Genomic DNA, 19,898 nt, shown 5'->3' with positions numbered 1-19,898 from the left:
ACTGATTTTTTTATCAGCTCCTTGTCGCTGCTGTAATACAGAGATAGAATAATTTGAAAGGAAGAGCAGGAAATTCTTCCCTTTATATAATTTCTGTAGAGCTTCTGAGGGCAAATGTTTGCATAACTCAGATTCAGTAATTTTTATTGTGATACAGTTTGTGGTGTAAATCATTAATTTTCATCAAAAACTAAAAAGGCAGTTTTGAACCCTGGGGTTGGGGCATTTCCTGCCGTCGCTGATTTTTTTATCAGGGCTCATGGAACTCCTTTGGAAAGTTTGTAGCCTACCAAGTGGTTTAGAGGTTTCTGCAGTTCTTCTGGTGGCTAATGATAATTAATTTTTTCTAGCAATAGTAATGATTTTAAGCATATTGCTTTAATGAGTGTTATCTCATCTTTTTTCTTAATTAAGCAAGTTGTCTTCAGTTAGCAAACACCATTACTGCTGACAAGTTTGAAAGTAATAGTTTGTAGATTGTAATCCATTCCTCTCTTACTTCTGTTTAGTTACAAGTGTGGATGTCCCCAAGAACTGTGAAATAATTTGGGAAAAGGATCTGAATTGCACTCTGGGTTAGGGACACAGTTGCTTCTTTGAATTGAGTATTCCAATTCCTTTTCTCAGTGCTCTGTACTTTCCCCTGTAATTTCTTACTAGAAGTACCAGTGGGTCTGATTTTACAGCTCCAGTGGATGGTAACTCTTAAATTGGCCTAAAATTAGCAAAATATATTATTAAAATGGTTTATATACATCTAGCCTTAACAACAAGTTAAGTATTTAGAATTGACCTGACATCATTCCAGTAAGAAAAAAATCTGGTCAGATACTTCAGATGTTTTTCCAAAAGTTGGTACATGTTGAAGTCTTACCAAACTATTGAAACCTTCAACCAATTCTTTTTAGTCAGATAGGGCCTAAAGTTGAAGTATTTTATAAAAGCTAAACAATGCCAGTTGCATTTGGCTGAGATCAAAACCCAAATCTATTTGTTCTCTTTCATCTTCAATGTTCCATTTCCTAGGAGTGTGACCTTAGTCAAACATCTATTAAAGTTAGCTTTTGATCTTACTCCCTTTACAAAAAAAAAAAAAAAAAAAAAAAAAAAAGGAAAAAAGTCAATCTTTAGAATTTTTTTCCAGAGACAATCACAGTATTGTGTTTTAATGTTCCAGTAGCGTGTGAGTAAATAGGATTCTCTGATGTATGTGATAGAGCAGTGGCTAAATGGGACAATCATTTTTGTGTCAGAGACAAGAATCAAAAGGCAGCATTCTTCAGAAGCTGTTAACTGGAAAAATCCCCCCAGGTCAGTGGAAACAGGTTAACTGGTCAATGTGCTGCATTTCTGGGTCCTTTGATGGAAATGCCTTGTAATTTGATAACAGGTAGCTGTTCATTTGTAATACAATTTTCTCTTCACCAGTCAAAGCTGCCTAGTGATTAATCAGTAAAGGGGTTAATTTTCTTCTCAAGTATGAGCAGTTTGGTGGCTTTTTGAAAGAAGTAAGGACAAATTATTTATTTCCTGAAGAGAATATAAATAAGTTTCTTGGTCATCTTTAAGTTCCTTCACATTAGGGGAGTCTGTGTCACATCCATCCACAGCCCAAGGGAAGTGAGTAGGTTTTCTTAAGTACGTACCAGTTCCTAAACATATGCAGGGGGATAAAATTACAGTCAGGATTTCTGTTTAGCATACTGAGCTGCTCAGATACTAATTGATAAATGTCTGTTGGATCTATTCTTATCAATGTAGTGCTACTGTTAGGGAAATGTCAGTTAAAGGATATAGTAGATAAATACTGAAAAGATTTATTTCAAAGGAATATCTATAGAAGAAGCAGTATTTCTCTTTTTAATAAACTTCAGAATTGACAGATGTTTTGCATGTTAAGCTTCTAAAACCAGAGTTAAGTGCTTACTGGGAATACATTGGAATATTTCCTGGATAACTTTATAATAATGAATTTAGCAATGTGGGAAATGCCTTACAGTAGATTTAAACCTCTCAACTCTAAACAGCTGCAAAAAGTACAGTATTAGTATTGAGAAATGGTTGAGGACTGCAGAGTGCAATAGTTGTAAAAGGAATGCTTGCAAGGGGTTAGTTATATAATGTAGAATTCTGGAAAAGCAGGATGAAAGATACCTGCAGTATTTTAGTGAATTTAATAAAAATATCTCAGTACATCTTGGACATCATTTATATTAAATGCAGCTTTATTTTTAAAGTAAATTTATTTCATTTCAATTTTAAAAATCCTGAGAATCTATTTTAAAATCTGAACATACTTTGACTACGGAAATAATTGCACAAAACCTGAGCTAAAAATGTTTGTTGCCATAGTTCTGGAAGAAATGAAACAGCTATACTGGTGCAAACTCAGGAGTGAAGACCAGTAGAGTTTGTATGTAAAGATTTGCAAGGGCAAAGAGAATATTTGCATAATTTTAGATTACTCAGTGTTTCAATTCAGTAACTAAATTATTCCTCTCCTCCTCGAGCCTGCATTTGGCTTGGAGGCTGGAAGTTAATTCAGCTTGACCAATGAGTAGAGACACATCCTTTAAGATTTTAAAAATGGTGTAGTTCATCTTCTACGTGTTATTTTTATTCACCACCTGGAACAAGAAAATAAGCTTCCAGTCAGTGTCTCAGCTTTGAAAAATGTTCTTTACCTTGCACAGCGTAAAATGGAAATAGCTATTCTGGCATAACTTCATAAACAAAGGTGATATTAACCTATTGGGACTAAATTACTTGTCTCCCGTGTTATTTGTGCAAGTAAATGTGCATGAATAAGCTTCAGCAAAGCTGTAGGAAAGTAACTTAAAAACAGAGAATGATCAGAAGTAAAAAAAATGCTGAAGAAAAGCAAGTAAAGGTACCCACTCCTCCATAATCACATTCCTCACGCTCTGGCAGAGGGATCAATAGTCATTCATTCATGCCCCAGAGGAAAACAGGGCTCTTTTGTTCCTTTACCTGTGCTCTGAACATTCCCTGGAGTTAAACCTGGTCCTGCAGCCTGTGGGCAGCCTCCTCATTTTCCCCGTGCAGTTTGGGGCTGCACAAATCCATCACCCTCTCACAGAGGAGCCCAGAGCACCAGCGCAGCTCTGGGAGGTGCCTGGGCAGCTCCTGCCACAGGAATTTCTCTGCAGGTTGGAACATTGCATGGGAGCTTGTCCTTCCTCAGGTTTTTTGTCCTTTGGATTGTCCAGATCCTGCTGGAACTGAAAGGAACTCATCCAGAACATCTCATTTCCTTCTTCCAGAGGAGAAGCTCGTGGTTTGCCCTGAGTGCCAGGGTACCACGGGGTCCTTCTTGCCACAGCCAGCACTGGTGGAAGGGATTTGGTGGCAAATCTGCATTCCTGAGCACTGCGTGGAGATCAGGCTGTGACTGCTGTGGGAGAATGTGGTTTTCCATTCCCTGAAATGGGAAACAAACCAGAAACTTAACAGGGTTGTTGAGCCAAAGGTGTATAAAATCATAATATGGCAGTAGGCGGTCCTCATTTGAAGAGGTAGAGGTCCCTGCTCCCCCAAATGTTATTTTATTTTACATTGAGCAATTTACATTACATTTTATTTTACATTTTATTTTACATTGAGCAATTAGTGGAGTATTCATTTGGGGATTGGCTATTCCAGGAAGATTACATTTGTGCACTACATTCTACATATTTTGTCTGATTACAGTAAGTGTAAATGTGATAGGTTCTGCTTGAAGCCGGAGATCCCCTAATGCCATGCCCAAATATTTTTCACTGTGAGTAAGTTGTGGGTTTTCAAATGATCTTAAAGCATGAATATTTTGCTTTAATTCAACAGCCAGAATTGCAGAGTGGTTATAGGTCTCAGAACAGCATTCTGTTCCTAAGTGATGCTGCTTTCAAACTTGAATCTTTTGAGGTTGTGCTAATTAAATGCCATTTGGAGAGGAGTGTCTGGGTTCTCTCTTTTCATTGCTTAGATTGCTGTGCTTCAAATAAGCGTAATATTTTTGTGGGTTTTGTGAAGTGGCCACAGATTTCTCAGCCTTAAGTGACCAAGAGTTTGTGTGATCAGAGCATTCTGTTTGTGTTTTGGCAGAGTCCTGAAAATGGTTGATTTGGAAGCAGCATGTAGGGGATGACTCTGCAAATTTGCAAACCATACTTTGACAATCCAGTTTCTACCAGCAGTGCTGAGCCTGGCAGTGTGTTGAGGTTTTTTTGTGAAATATTTTAGCATGATGAATTTATGGAACTCACCATTCACGTAAAATCCTTGAAATACACCATTTTAAAAGTGTGGATTGAGACAGCTGGGATGTAGCTGCCATGTGTCATCTGATACAAAACAAATATTTGTATAGTATTTTCCTGTCACAAGTAGGAAGTAGCTTGAAATCACTCACAAAGATATCCTTATTCCCAGAAGACCTTCCAGCCCAATTAATTTTACAAACTCAAGAGATTTGTGCCAGCTCCAGATAAGCTTTCAGACTGTTTGGTACTTAGCTGAAAGCCCTTCCAAAAACTTCTGCCATTTCCCTTCTCTCATTACTGCTTATGGACAGGTGCTTGAAGCTCACAGAAACTGATGTAATGGGAAAGGAATAAATGTGGAGAAAAAAGAAACAACAGCAAATTCTGATTTCACATGGCAGCACGTGCACCATGGCAGACTTCTGTGATTATAGAGGAGTAACAGAATGTGCATGATCAGTATGAGGACTGTGAGGTTTAATATATTGATAACATAATTTTAGGTTCCCAGGAACCCAAGAATATTCTAAAATGGATTACAAAGTCCTCCAGTGAGAAGCAGATGCTGTTGGTAACTGCCATTCTTTCCTGTGACTTCTGAATGTTTAGCACTATGGAGTTAATATTTTTTTCCTGTAAATGGAATTTATGTGGGATTTATTAAATTATCAGGGAGGTAATTTAACACATTTCTGGTTTAATTTTTAATTTTTTAAGTCCTTATCTCATAGAATTGCAATCTTTATTCTGTGACAGCATTATGAAAGCATAAGCAGATAGTTTGAGAGTTTGGGTGATTATGAGCATTAACTTAGTGAAATCAGAGTCCTTGTGCATAAATTTGTCACTCTCTTGATGTTTGAAAACACTGCTTAAATACATTCCATATTATAAATTTCCATTTTGTGTCAAAAAGTTTCAATGACATGACTAAAATTGCATCGGGTCTTCCCTGAAGAATGTAAAAGTTATCAAGGGGTTGTGATTTTTTCAGTGATAATTCAGTGGCTGCTGTGTCTGGTGTGTGCTTCCATCTTCTGAAAGCTGTACATCCAAAGTGGGGTGGTCAGTCAATCAAATATACAGAAGAAGGTAAAGGTCACAGTAGTGCAGAATACTAAAAGTATTACGCATTAGAGCCTTGACAAATCATTCTCATGACAGTGATTGTAAAAAAGAGCAGAAAATGTCACAAAATTAATCAATTCTCATGAGACCCACTGTAAGAATTATGGAAAAAAAAGCAATGTAACCCTATCAGTGCTTTCTGAAGTTCTGATTTTCCTGTTTCCCTCCAAGAGGGAAAGCTGCAGTTCAGTTTCACATGAGATGCAGGTGCCTTTTTGGATAGGAAGTCAAGTGTGAAATACACAGCTGGGTTTGCTGTGCATCAGCTTGAACAGGAGTGCTCCTCTTACTACATCCAGGCACAAATTTGGGATTAAAATTTCTGTGTGCTTCTAACTGAGCCCCTTGGGTCTAGAGGGGAAATCTGACAGCTCTTGGGTCATCATCTCCCCATGTGGATGGAGGATAGAAAATATCCCAGGTACTTGATGGAAAATGTTCACATTAAAATTGTTTCCAGTCTTTCAGAGGGATGTCAGGGAGGATAAGATCAGGACAGAGGTTATGAGTGGGGCGAGAAACTTAAATAATAGAGACAGACATGGGATGAAAGCATCTGGAACTCTCCCCATGTTTAAAGCAGACCCCTAGATTTGTAAGAATCAGGACTCTTGCTACTGTCTAAATGTGTGTGAAATTAGAGAGCGACAACCTGTTGCTTCTGTGAGTTGTTCCACGGAGTAGCAGGGATGTTTTGATGTTTGGAGGTTTTAATCTTGTTTGTGCTCATGTGAACTTTTGCATGAAATTGTATTTTAAAGTGAGGTGAGCGAGCACACCATGTTAAACAGAAATTACCAGGATTGCAAAATCAAGCCGTCAGAAACATTTGTGCAATGCTCATTCTGATCCCTTGAGCATTTGGCAAAGTCTTCAAATGACATTGTCAGTGTTTTCCCCAGCATCACTGCCTGGGTGGTGATGGAGCATCCATTGACCTGTGTGGGATGAAGGGACCTGTCTGTGGCTCTGTCCCCATCCAGCAGCTGCACAAGGGGAAGTTACCTGGGGAATATTTAGGGGCTACACAAAAGCAGGGCATCAAGTTCCTCCAGAAAAGGCTGTGACATTTTCTAGATGACTGGAGCTTCTCTGTGAAAGATGAATTTCTCACAATTCCTGATAAATATGAGTAATACTTGTTTGGATTTTTTCCCCCCTCAGTAGGATTCTTTTGCTGTAGTATAATGTTTTTGACATTTTGAAGTGGTGGTATTTAAAAATGTTAGGCCACTCAAAATTTTTTAAGTATTGTCTGAAATGTTTTGATGAGGATCATCTTCAGTAGTTTCTAAATTTTTATTAACTCAAAGTGGTTAGAGAATCCAAGAATCCCAGATTGGTTTGGGAGAGACCTTAAAGGTCATCTCATTCCACCCCCTACCATGGGCAGGGACACCTTCCACTAGACCAGGTTGCTCCAAACCCTGTTAAGATAAATCAAGGAGTCTTCATTTTCTCCTTTGCCTTGATCATGCAGCATGATAAATCCAGAATTTCAGATGTTCTCCTTGAAAAAAACAGTTCTTGCTGTCATTTGTCAGTTTGTCTTGTTGTCATTTGTTGCAAAATTGGAAATAGCATATTTTTGAAATATGATTGTAATATCAGAACAACTGGCTGCAGGTGTAAGAACAGATGAAAGAAGCTCCAGTGTTGTGATGCATTTCTTGGCTCCTGGCTGCATTTCAGCTGGGCAGTGTCAGAGCGGTGTCCTGGATTTCAGCCTGGGCTCTGGGGTGATGCTCCCACAGCCCAGCCCACCACAGAGCTCTCCAAAATCCATGCCCAGCCTGCAGTGCCCAGTTCCTCACCAGTTCCTCACCAGTTCCTCACCAGTTCCTCACCAGTTCCTCACTGGTTCTGTCCTTGGTCTCTCAGCTGATGCACACTGAAGGATTTTTGTGGCCATTCCCAGGGTGCCTTCACTGGCCACTGCAAACAGGACATGCACTGGAGCTGAACTTTCCTGCTGCTGCTGTTTGAGTGTGTCCACAAACATGGAAAACATCTGCAGGAACACGACTTAGGAGTTTGGACCCATCTCCAAACTGCTTTAAGACTTGGGCATTTTACTGTTCTTATCCAAGAATTCAGTTTCACTGTCCTTTGTCTATTGCTGGATTTAGCCTCCCTGTTTATCACTAAGCATGGATGATTTATTTCAGCTAGAGAAGCCTTCACTTCCCAGCCTGATTTAAAAATTAATTAATTAGTAAGATTTTTCAGGCATTCTGAAAATGTAAAGCATATTATATGTATTCACTTATTAATTTTAATTAAAGTGAGTGTTCATTTTCAGTCTTGGAAAGCCTAATTTGTTGGAGGTTTCAGGATTGTTTTCACTGTTGGCAATATGGTCTCTCACACTGACATTTCATAGTACCAGATATTTTATCATTGCTGTTTTAGCACAGCATGCTTGACCCATAGCAGCTTTGAATGCAAATAATAAACAAGCCAATGCACAATGCTTGACTGTTATACTGAAATAATATGGCACAGCTAAACTGGGTTTCATTTTTCCTTTTGAATATTATTAATTGCAATGTGTTGACTGTTAATTTAATTAAATGTTTTGTTTTAATATAAAACCATTTTTCAGTTCACTGACTCACCATTTCATTTAATTAATTGCAAACCTCAGGATTTGATTACTCATAGTTCTCCTTTAGTTAATTTACTTGTTCACAGTTTTGACAGAAAAGCTTTCAAACTAATATGAAGGAGAGGCACAGTCTGACTAATCAGGAAACTGGAAAAAAATAGCTGTAGCTGGAGTATGAAATTAGCAGACACTCAGGGTCACCTGAAAAGCTCAGAGCCCTTGTATTCACCATCAAAATCCAATTTTCAGTGACTGGGCAGTGGTTAAATGTGCAGGAGTCACTTGCACCCAAGACACCAGCAGAATGTAGTTGAGTTTTGGATTCTTACCCAAACACCAGAAAGTATTTGCTAAGGGATAAATTGTGACATTACTGGGGGCAAGGGACACTGTGCCCTGTGCCCTGGTGCTGGGGGTGGGTCAGCGCTGCCCTGGGATGGGACACAGCACACAACCTGTGACCTTTGGGCTTGCAGGGAAAATGCTGCTTCTCCTGAAATAATTCCTGAGACTTCACTGAGGAACAACCTTCAGCAGTCTGTGATGGGATATGAGAGTAAACAATTAATGATCTGATGGGCTGCAGGCCGGGCTGGAGGAGCCTCTCTGGGGCTCTCAGGCTCTGAGGTGACCCTGAGTGTCTGCTAATCTCATACTCCAGCATGGATTTTGGATCCAGACTCCAGTATGGAGTTTGGCCCTAGTTTGGATCCAGACTCTTCATTTGAAAATGGTTTGGTTCTTACACCTGATCTGTCTGTCCAGAATGCAACTGCAGAGTTTTCCTCCAGTGCAACCTGTGCATGAAGAGTGTGGTTGGTGTGTCCTTGCAGGGTTATTTTGGTAAATATTTGGTTATTTATTACATGAATCCCTGTGCTGTGCTGCAGAATTCATCAGAGGGAGGGTGCAGAGTGTCCTGGCTGAGCTGGGCTCGCAGAAGGCAGATCACAGATGGCAGCTGGTGGTTCTGCCATGCACACCAGGAGCTCCTGAGCAGCTGGGATCGGGTTCCAGCTCCCAGATTCTGTGTCTCTCTCAGAGATCCCACCAGGAGCTGCTCCCTGCCAGCCCAGGTAACTGGGGATGCTGAAGAGCACCAGCCCCACCAGGGGCTGTGGGCAGCCTTGCCAGGAAACCCTCCTGACTGTCCCAGACTGCTCCTGTGCTGTGGTGTTGTGAAGGACGTCCCTGTTTGACAACAAATGTCCACAGTTTATTTCCTGGGTGTTCCCTGACTGATGGCAGCTGGCTGAAGATAACTGAAGAAAGGGAAATTTAAAGTGTAAATGGGCAGGAAAAACCAGAAGCTTTGAAGTATGTAATCCAGCACGTGGGTTTTCCTAGCAATCCTTTTTTGTTTTTTTTTAGGGGGAAGTAGAGGGATAGATGTAAACCTTACAGCAGTTCCCAGGACATTTTTCAAAGTGAGGTGCTCTAAGTGAGATTCTGCTGCTGATAATGATTCATCCAGGAGAATGGAAATGATTCTTCAGTTCTTTGTAGATCCTTAGATAAGTCAGTCAAAGAACTAACAGCTAACAGAAGTAACTAACAGCCCTCTTCTCCACAGCTAGCCCAAGCTGAGTCAATTATGGAAGAGTTTTATTAATAGTTAAATTAAATAATAGCTCCAGTGACATTAACCATGGTGGTACCTAATTGAAGATTGTGCCAATGCTGTCTGTTTTCTGAATCATTTCAATCAGCAGCACCCCCTTACTGCTGAACCCATTGCTTTAGCCTCAATTTTATTGTCTCTCAGGGATGCTGAAGAATTAGTACATTGTCTTTAAAGTGCCTCAGACAGAGTCTGTGACTTTTAGTTCAAGTAAGAAATTCCATAGACTGGGGAGTAAGTGAGTGAGGGAATAAAGACTTTGCAGACCCTGAGTTTGGGATAATCCCAGCTCTGTCTTTGGGCTTGTGCCTGGCTCTGCAGGACCTTGGTGCTTTCTGCTCTGGGGCTGTGCTTTACTCTTCAAACTTCGGCTGCTGAAGTGGAGTGACTTTGGTGTGGCAGATGGCACAGCAGAGTTTTCTGATCCATCACTGTTTCTTGGCTGGTGTCCTTATGGCAGCTGTGTCTGGTTAGGGAGCTCAGAAATGCCTGACAATAATTACCTTTAATTTCTGCAGGCCGCATCGTGGTGATTTGGGGACTGTGTTTATTATTTTCTGTTTGTTCCGTGGTACCTTTCTGCTGTCATTGCACTTCTGGTACAAGTCTTCAGTGGAAGGTTTTGGGAGATTTCTCTTTTTCTCTTTTTTTGTTTTGTTTTAATACAGCGCCCTGAATAATTTTTTTCTCTTGTCATTTCTCTGAACATTTTGCTAAAGATCTGAATTTTCTTCCATTCCCTATTTAGCTCCTTGTAAATAGTTTCTTTACTGTTTTACTTATTTAATTAAATTTCATGGCTTCCAATCTATATCAAGAACCTGTATAAATACTGACCCTGATGAAAACACTGAAATATTGGTTTATCTGTGCATTCCTGGGTACATACAAATGATAAAATGTTAGAATAAAAAACTCCATGTTCCAACACTCTATTTTTGTAACCATTAAAATGTATGTGAAATCTTTGCAAATGGATTAAAAATAGCAAGTGAAAAGGTGCCTGGAAATCTTGAAAACAGTCAATTCCTCAGAACTGTGATGATGCTTAGGTTTTTTTTACTTCCTGAAAATGATGTAAAACTCACTCAAAGAGCAATCCCACTTCCTTTCTCTAAGAAAAAAAAAAAGTGAAAAAGTTTGCAGACTATTTCATCTTCTCCAGAAAGTGTGTGGAGAGTTTTATCATTGAAGATGTATTCTGTGATGGATTAAGTGAGAGTGTCTGAGATAAAAACAGGAGTTTAAACATCAGGATTTTATATCTGCTTGATGAAAAACCTGTAGCATTTGTAAAAGAACTTTAAAGGGTGTTAAAAAAAAATTACAGCATAGTGGTCTTTTGTGTGAAGTGAGAGCTGCATTAAATAACCTAAAAGACAAAAATATTGGTGATGATCAGAATATCTTTGCTGAACTTGACCAGATTGCTGCAGCCATGTGTGATAAAAGGTCCCTCTCCATGCAGTCCTGGATTGCTTCCTTTGTTAAATCTTTCTGAAATAATGAGAACTTTGTGCAGCCCTTCAGAGGAGCAGCAGAGCTAATCTGAATGTCAAATTCTTAGCAGCATTTAGAAGAGTGTTGTAATTTATGGATAGGGTGTGTAAATTATTAGTTCCCTTTAATCAGTATCTAAATCTCTCAGTAAGCAATGCTTTCCAGAAGCAGATTATTTAAGTCTGGTTTGATGTATGATATTTTAGTGGGTTGCTAGAACAGGCACCAAAGCTAGAACAATCATGGGTTTTAATAAATGCAATCAGTGATTTTGTGGAACTAGGTAGCAAATAATAAAAGCAAGTCCTGTACTGAAGGGAAGAATAAACCTATTTAATCCATAACTAACCGAATAAACAGTTGTACCTTTACGGATGTTTTTGGTTTTGTGCCTGTATCTTTTGGATTTCCCTGCAAGAACCTCAAATTATTTTCAGTCTCATCTTGCCCAGAATAAAAGTAATTTGGTACTGTCTGGAAGAAAATCTGGTTCTTTATTTAGTGACCAAGCCAAAATGATAAGACTTAAAAACTTCACATTTAGGAAAAAAAGATTCTGGGAATCTAAATAATATTTTTAAAAAATCATTATAATTATGGTAATCTGTAGCCTGATGTTACTCTGATTCTTCTATTTTACTGCTGGAAATTAATTGGGTTTTAGTAATTTGAAAACCTTCTACCAATACTCCACTTAATTCTGGGAGTTTCTGCTGGTCTTAATGGTCTCTTAAAAGTGGGATTGATTCTGTAATTATCCAAATTGTGTTTTTCTGCACTTTTCCAATGTAATGTTTTCATCTTGCAATAATATTACTCCAAACCAGCAAATTCCCAGAAGGACAAAAAATATTTGGATGCTTAATAGAACAATGAATGCTGTACTATTACATGTTAATTTGCTTTGAACTGTTGAAATTAAGGAATACTGTATTTTACTCTGCATGTGGAAATTTTGTTGCAGCTAAATAAGTCAAGCAGAAAGTGATCAAAGTGACAAGGTGATCAAAGTGACGGGAAATTATATTTAAAAGTATAATCAAAAGGGATACCATTAAATAAATATTTCTTTGTGCTGTACATGTTAAAAAGAAAAATAAACATGAAAGATTTTTCTTTTTTTTTTTTTAATTCTTAGAACGGTGTATTGAAGTGGCTTGACTTTAAAACAAAGATGGTGTTCAGGGTTAGCATTCCTTATCTGGACTAAGAATGGCCACTGAATTTATGGGATTTTGTCTTACTGAAAGGGAATGTTCTGTTCATACTTGCAGTGCCACATTGTACAATCTGACACTGCATATTATTTATTTGTATTTTTCCAGGTCTGACAGCAGCTGCCATGGCAGAGGCTATGAAGCTACAGAAGATGAAACTTATGGCCATGAACAGCCTTCATGGAAGTGGGAGTCAGAATGGAACAGAGTCAGAAAATGAAGAGCTCAATTCTAATGCAGGTAAGGGATGCTGTGTCCCTGAGCTGCCCCGGAGCTCTCAGCACCTGGATCTCAAATTCTTGGGCTCTTGTATTTTGTAAGCTTTGCCCTACCAGTGCTAAATCAAAACCAGTGCTCTCACTCCTCCATATTCCTCCAGTTTTTTCCCTCAAGCTCCCTTCACTAATTATTTGAAAAATACTGGTGAAGGACCATCATCATTAGGGTTGGACACAGACCTTTTAAAGTGCTCCCTAAATCCATCCGGAGTAACAAAAGATTTCTCCATTGGCATTGACACTGTCTGGGGTTTACAGTAAATGATGGAAGGTTTCCAGAAGGTCAGGCTGTGGGAACTCCTGAGTTCCACAGGTCACTGGAGAAAGGTAAGGCAGGGAATGCTCCATCACCAATTTATGGCTTTTCTGCACTTTGTTCTTTCCTTGGATGGGCATTTGCAAAGCCCAGCTGTGCAGGGGGTTTGTGATAATCCTTGGCTGTGGCTGGAGCCACCTTGGACAGGAGGCCCTGGCATGGAACACGTTCATGTGCTACACAAACATAAATATAGATTTGAGCTAAGCTCCCCAGGTCCCAGCCCCCCAAGAACAGGGCTCGAAGGTGAAGTCAAAATGGATCCTTTCAAGAGGAAATCGTTGTTTATTCTGATGTCCTTCCAGGTGAATAGAAGAGATTTTTCCTTGGTCAGTGTAGGGAGCCTGGAACAAGACAGATCCATTTTGTCTCTGTTAGCTGTTTCAATACGGGCAGTTTCCCCTGGCCTCACTTCTTAGTGCATCCTACACTTCTGGCACTTGGGGAGCAGATTTTGTTTGTTTCCATTGCCAATTCAAGAGGAGAGGCACAGAGTGATGCCCGTGGCATCCCGCTCTCCCCTCGGCATTCCCGGGCTCCGGAGGCAGCTCCTGCCTGCTGTGTGCTGCATGTGCATCCTCCCATCAAAATGGTAATTTATTAGACCAATAAAGCAGCAGCTGGGAGGTCTTAGACTCATTTTCTAAAGGAATAACTTTGAATTCATGACAAATTATGCACAAAGCAGTCTTTCCAAAAGTGGTGCTGCCTTTTGCTAATTTTGTGTACTCATCTGTATTTGAAGAAATCTGGCTTCTAACTCATGCATTAAACCTTTCCCCAGATTCCTCTTCTGTAGGATGTGTATTTCTTATTCACCTCTCAGACCCTAATCAATTAGTGCACATTGAATTCAGAAAAAAAAAGCACTGAAAAATCCTATTTAGTGGTTGTAACTAAAATAGTTTGTATGAAGTTCAGAATGAATTCTGAAAGTTCACTGAATGCTAACAAAAAGGACTGAAGATGGAATTACTGCAGAAGGGTAAGGAAGCTTCATACAGAAAAGTTACAGGGTTGGTATGGGGGTTTTAAAAGCTGCTGTACAAAATCTTAATTTAAATGCTCATAGTTTTGTGTGTTACCTGATAGGGCAGAATTTGTGTACCTCATGTGGGGAGGATCTACATTAATGTGGTTATTTTAGGTACCACATGGAACAGGAAATTTTGTAGGGCCTGTCACACCAGCCTTTGGACAGTGCATCAAGGGTGTGCACTTCACAAGGGAGTTCTCTGTGGTTTAGCAGTTCAATGAGTTCTACAACCAACTCAATGCCAATTTGAATATTTGGAAAAATTCCCACTAGTTTTAGTTAAAGTGGGACTGAAGAATAAGAGTGTGGTGGCACTTCCATGCAGATCTTTCCTCACTTCTTTCCCCTTTCCATTGCCTGGTGCAGTAGAATTGCCAAGAGCAAATTTTCTGGCTTCAGTGCCAGTGTTGCTTGCAGAGCAATAGGTCCTTATCAGAAAGAACTAGTACTAATCCTATTAAAAATCACAATTTCTCCTCTTTCCAATATGTGCAACTTGAGTTTCGGGATAATTTTTTGTAATGAGTGGATTCCTCCTTTATTGCTGGGTCACATTACAAAGATTCACATTGAGCAGGATGTGTCAAAATGGAAAACCACCATGAAAAGAGTGTAAAAGTTACATTTTACCAAATAAAATAACTGAAAATTATCAAACACTCACTACAGAAAACTCCTTGGTGTGGCATGAAGAGAGTGGGAATTTTGTTTAGAAGTTAATACACAGGTTTTAACTTCGATCTGCTGTGAAGGGAACACCAGGATAATTCCGTGTGCATGAAACCTTCACCAACTGTTTGCTTTGCTCTAGACTTACAGGTTAAATGACTATTAAAAATAAAATGGGGATGTGAAATGAGGAAGAAAATTGAATTTTGAATTTTTTTTTCCTAAGAAGAGGTGGAAAGGAACAGAACAAAGGAGTTAGAAGCCTCATAAGTGAGAAAAACATTTTATTTTAGGAGAAAGACCTACAGTTTCTTTGATTTGAGGTTGTGTTTAATAGCTTCTGTAATGGCTGCAACATGACTCTGCATCTAGATTTCAGCATGAATAACAACCTGTTCGTGTTTCATTTAGCTCCAAATGAGAAATTCTGTGTTTTATTGTTTTAGGAAATTAGTCTGTGTACTATTGCTCCTGGAACTTTATAATTAATCACTAAAGGTTATGGCTGTGGAGAGTTTGTGGGAAATAGATGTCTGAATGATTATAATTGTAGCTGTCAAATCAGAAATATGGTTGTACAGAGCTGAGGACCTTTTGCTTCCTTTGATTTTTTTTTTTTCTTTTTACAGTAACAACTCAAAGGGTTGCAGTTTTACTTAAAACAATTGAGTTGGGTTTTTACCTCAGTGTTACACATTGCCTTCCTACAATGCCACTAAATATTTCACTTTTGGATATGTGCCTTCCTGCTCGGCCCACAGTCTGATAGATGAGTGAAGCACTCTCTTTTTGCTGTTGTTTATTTTAAATTAAAAATGTAATTGAGCAGTATTAAGTCCTGAATCTTTATTGCCAGATTTTGTTGCAAGTGTGTCATTATATACAGGCCATTAGTATAATAAAAAAAAAAAAGTGTTGAGGATGTCTTGGCATATTCATCTCAATCCCCATCTGTATCTGGTGAAGTATGAAATAATTTTGGTTTGCTTCTTACTGATGCCTAGCCTGTCACTTCTACAGTTTCTTCCTCTGTGCATCATTATGATGATGGAAACTTGTAAGAATTCTCTGTCTGAAGCCAGAATTTGTCCTGTCAGTTTAAAGTCTGAGCTCTTAACTCAACCTAACACAATCAGTGACTAATTCCTCAGATATTATAGTGTTCTCTAGCAAATTGCAGGCGTGGAATTGAACCTTACAGATGTGTCTAAGGTACAGGGGGATAAATGTGCCACTTCTTTTCCTGCTATCTAATCCAGCTGGTGGTTTTTTGCTATCAGGTCCTACCTGTCTCCTTTTCATGATGTTACCATAATCTCAGTAGGGGTGGAGTTTGGTGCTGGGATATTCTAAATAACTTACTAAAAACAAATGTTGGAAGAGTTAATACTGAAAATATAGGGGGAAAATTCCCCAAAAAGTTTAATTTGCAGGTTTTTTTAAATTGAAGCAATGCTTTAGTTCACAGTGCTGTGAAGAATGCTGTTATACATTTGAACATTGATGTCCTCCTTCCACTCTCTGTGCAGAAGAGAAAGAGATTTTTTTGCACCTTCCTACTCATCATATGAAGTGTTGAAGCAAAACTTCTCTGGCAGTTGAAAATCCTCTTTAATCTGGCACTGGAGCCTCTCTGGCCCCACGGTCCAGCCGACCTGGGCTGGCTCTTCCTTGAGGCTTAGTGTCCGTCTCTGTCTTCGGGTGGGATCTGGGCAGGAAGGCTGCATTTGTAGAACGAGGTAGTTAGGGACGGAAGTGCCTGGATATGGGAGAAATCCGTCCTCTGGAATTTCAAATTCCCAGTGGCCATGTCTTTTGTGATCTGCTCCTCCTTTGGCTCCTCCAGGTGAGTCCTTGGAGAGGACACTTGTTGCTGGTGGCACCTGCGGGTTGCCAGGAGTGGTTGTGGCTTTTGCTCCTCTAGGGAAGTGAGGAAGGGCTGGAGTGAGCAGCTGGAGCTGACTCCTGCTCTCTCCCAGCCCAGCCACGCAGCCAGATCTGTTATTTCTGTATTTTCTGTAGAAATAAGATAAATAGAACAAAAGCTCTCTGGTTGCACAGAGGTGTTGACAAAGATGAGCTCCTTCATCGTTGTCCAGCACTAAAACCAGGTGAAACGTGTTCTGGAAATTAGCATGTCATTGCTTAGGGGGATTTGGAACTTAGCTGAAATCTGAGCTTTTCTTTTTAATGGCATGGCAGCAGGTGATGTGTACAAGTGTGAGATGGGATAGGTTGTAAAATAGAGACTGGGTGATGTTACCTGGACGTCCCTCAAGCTGCCTGAGCCAGGAAGGATCGGTGCACGGCAGTCGTGACAGGAGCTGAGCCTCAGAGCAGAGAATAAAACAGATATTTCCTTCTGGTGGCTTTTGGAGTTAGCATGCATGATTTAAGAAATGTGTTTTGCTTTCCCAGGAGAGATATCAAACAGTACTAAGTGTTTCAGTGGTATTTCCTTAGGAAGTCAAAATGTTATTCTGTATGTAGAGGCTTGTTGCTTAATTTCCAGACAGGGAGCTAAGTTAGGCAGAAAAGAAAGGAAAAACACCCGAGCTTTTGGCATATGAGGATCAGAGAAAAAGCTCTCTCATAGAAAAAAAAAAAAAAAAGTGTTATCTTTTTATCCTTCTTTCCCTTCAGTACCTGCCATGCAGTTTTCTCACAAATGCAAACATCCTTCACAATCTGTTTAAAAAACCACAAATACATCACTCGGAGGAATATTTAAGGAACCATCAGGAGGGAAAAAACTCATTGGTTTAATGGAATGCTGTCAAGGAAAATCAGCATCACAAACGACACAGGGGCAGAATTGATACTTTTGCACTGACATGTTAAAAGAAAATCCCATGCATTATTTAGAAAACCCAGAAATCTGTCAGCTGTATGATTGCCGAGTTAGCAGAAGCAGGAGGATGCTGCTCAAGTTGAAAAGAAACGCGTAGGCACAGATCCATATTGTAACCTTTCATGTTCTCCACCCACCATGAATACCCAGCTATTACACGGTCAGCATTTTTTAGTTTTTCTCTTTTAAAATTTTCAAGTGCTTGAAAAGTCAAAAGAGGTAGGTCTTTTCTCTAAAAAGCAGGATGCCAAGGCTGTTATTTTATTGTAAGAATGTAAAAATGACAGGACCAGAGAACAGGTTTTTTTAATCCTTGAGTACCATGTAGATTTCATGAAGTAATTTTTCCTGTCTTTAAGGCAAGTATTTTTGTGTTACTTGAGCAGAGAGTTACGCATTTTCTGAAATAGTTAGAAATTTTCTTAAATTGTCCTTTGGCCAATTACCCTTAAGGGGTATGTGCAAGAGAGAAGCAAGAGAGGATTTAACATGTTTTGGGTTTTGTGCTGTCTCATCCAAAAACCAGACTCGACTCCAGCCTGAGCACACATTAAAACATTTTATCCTAAAAATTGAGAATTCTGTGCTATTTTTGTGGGTAGTACGAGTGCTGGTGATGGTGAGGATGAAGGTGGGAAGGTGAGGAGGCACACAGGGGATGTTTGGCCCCGTTGTGGGGACAGGATCTGCACAGGGGGGGTTTCACCCAGGGACATCACACCCGCAGGAGATTCAGGGCGTGGTGACATTTGGTGATTTCAGGATGTGCTTCCATGCTTAGCCCTGGAATTGTGCTTTCATGGAACTTCATTGAACCCACGTGGAAGTGATGCTGAAGTTTATTTAAGCTTTTTCAGTGGAAGTGAAGGAGCTCAAACATTCTCATGACATGGGGGCTTTATAAAGCTGTCCCCAGTGCTGCTTGTCAGGAAAGATCCATGAGTGGGGAGTGACAGGAGCAGAGAATTCCCTGTGGATGGTGTCAGTGATGCCTCCCTGGGGCCAGGCACTGGTAATCCTGGAGGAAGGGGTGGATGTGCTGTTGTATTTTTAAGATACAACTCCTCAAGCATTAACCAGGAAGAGAAATGCTGTTTGTTTGGGTCAGTTGTGCCTCGTTTGCACTGTGCTGTTTTCTCTCCTGGTCCTTCCTAATGGGATACCTCCAAAGGCCCCCTCAGTCATCCCAGTAACCCAATCTCCATGTGGGAAGCTTGGAAATAAAACACAGATACCTATTTCTTTGGCAAATTCTGTTTTTTTGGGGAGTGAGTGTCAGTGGATGTTTTGTGCTGTGTTACCACAGCACTGGGCAGGGTTTGGTACCAAGAATTTTAGGAGGCTTTAGTGAAACTCAGTTTCAGTGGAGTGCAAAAGTGTTTTTTTAATCTGGAAACTTACCTTAATGTCCCATTTTAGATACATTCTTAAGCAGTTACCTATTGAATGCATGTGAATAATTTAACTGTATTTTTAAAGTATTCATTTAAATTTGAACATAAATACTTTATAGTAAATGTAGATAATGATTCGCACATAATTGTTGACACATCAGCTAATATTTATATTTTTTGATTGACTGACACCCAACTCTGAGAAATGTGAAGTAGCTCTGGCTTTAGTTTTAAAACTGATAAAGGAGATATAACTCCAGAAGAGTTTTGAAAATTAAGTTGTCTGTCTTCTTCTCTGTAACTGAGGCATCTTTTTCTGTGAGAGAAATTCTCTTTCAGATTTTTGATACTTACCTTACACGTGATGAAATTAACTGTGTTTATTAAACATCCTGAGCTAATGTAAACTGGTTTAAAAATCATGCAAATTTAGGTTTTATCTTATATTGGTTTCTTTTTAGAAAAGTTGGTATTAACTCATGAAGTTTTGGGTTGTGTGAATGCTTTTTGAGTGGGTAATTCCCAAGGGCATATTTTAAATGGAATCATGACAATTAGGTATTAGGTACTGCTAAGTGTTTACAAGTGGAGAATATATATACTTGTAGGTTTATATTTCAGCAGTTAAACATCTCACACAATCTGTTTTCTTGGTATATTTTGGTTGTTATTTTATTTGAAGTCAAAGAACTGTTCCTTTTTTTCCTCAGAATAAAGTACTTTCTAATGAAAACAGGATTCCTTACTATGATTTCTGACTTTCGCTGGAACAAATCTATAGATTCATATCTATTAAAGATTCATATCTGTTGAAACTGCCTAACACCAAATACCCCTGGGTGCACACGGTGTGATCATAAACAACCTCTCCAGATTCTTGCCGTATCTGCTAGCAGAACTAAGTGCAGCAAAAGATAAACTAATGACAAAATGTAAATGGTATGGCTAAACGGAGGAGAATTGAGAGCTTTCACATGTCTGTCACCTTTCAGATCCTTTACAAATTTATAGTCTCAGA

The 19,898-nt window shown here is 39.4% G+C and overlaps 1 protein-coding gene across 3 annotated transcripts in view; it reads left to right on the top strand.

Annotated features, from left to right (window-relative positions):
- Positions 1–19,898, top strand: part of DACH2 (dachshund family transcription factor 2) — a 247,595-nt gene that overhangs the window by 149,855 nt on the left and 77,842 nt on the right. For all 3 annotated transcript variants that reach the window (XM_041485379.1, XM_041485380.1, XM_041485378.1), the window contains exon 3: positions 12,445–12,576. In XM_041485379.1, coding sequence (XP_041341313.1) covers positions 12,445–12,576 — 132 coding nt within the window. The remainder of the gene's footprint in view (positions 1–12,444; positions 12,577–19,898) is intronic.

Source organism: Pyrgilauda ruficollis, unplaced genomic scaffold (assembly GCF_017590135.1).
Source record: "Pyrgilauda ruficollis isolate IOZ18807 unplaced genomic scaffold, ASM1759013v1 scaffold7, whole genome shotgun sequence".
In the NCBI taxonomy this organism is placed as follows: Eukaryota; Metazoa; Chordata; class Aves; order Passeriformes; family Passeridae; genus Pyrgilauda; species Pyrgilauda ruficollis.
Note: the sequence above shows the minus strand (reverse complement) of the source record. Positions and strands in the feature narration are given on the sequence as shown.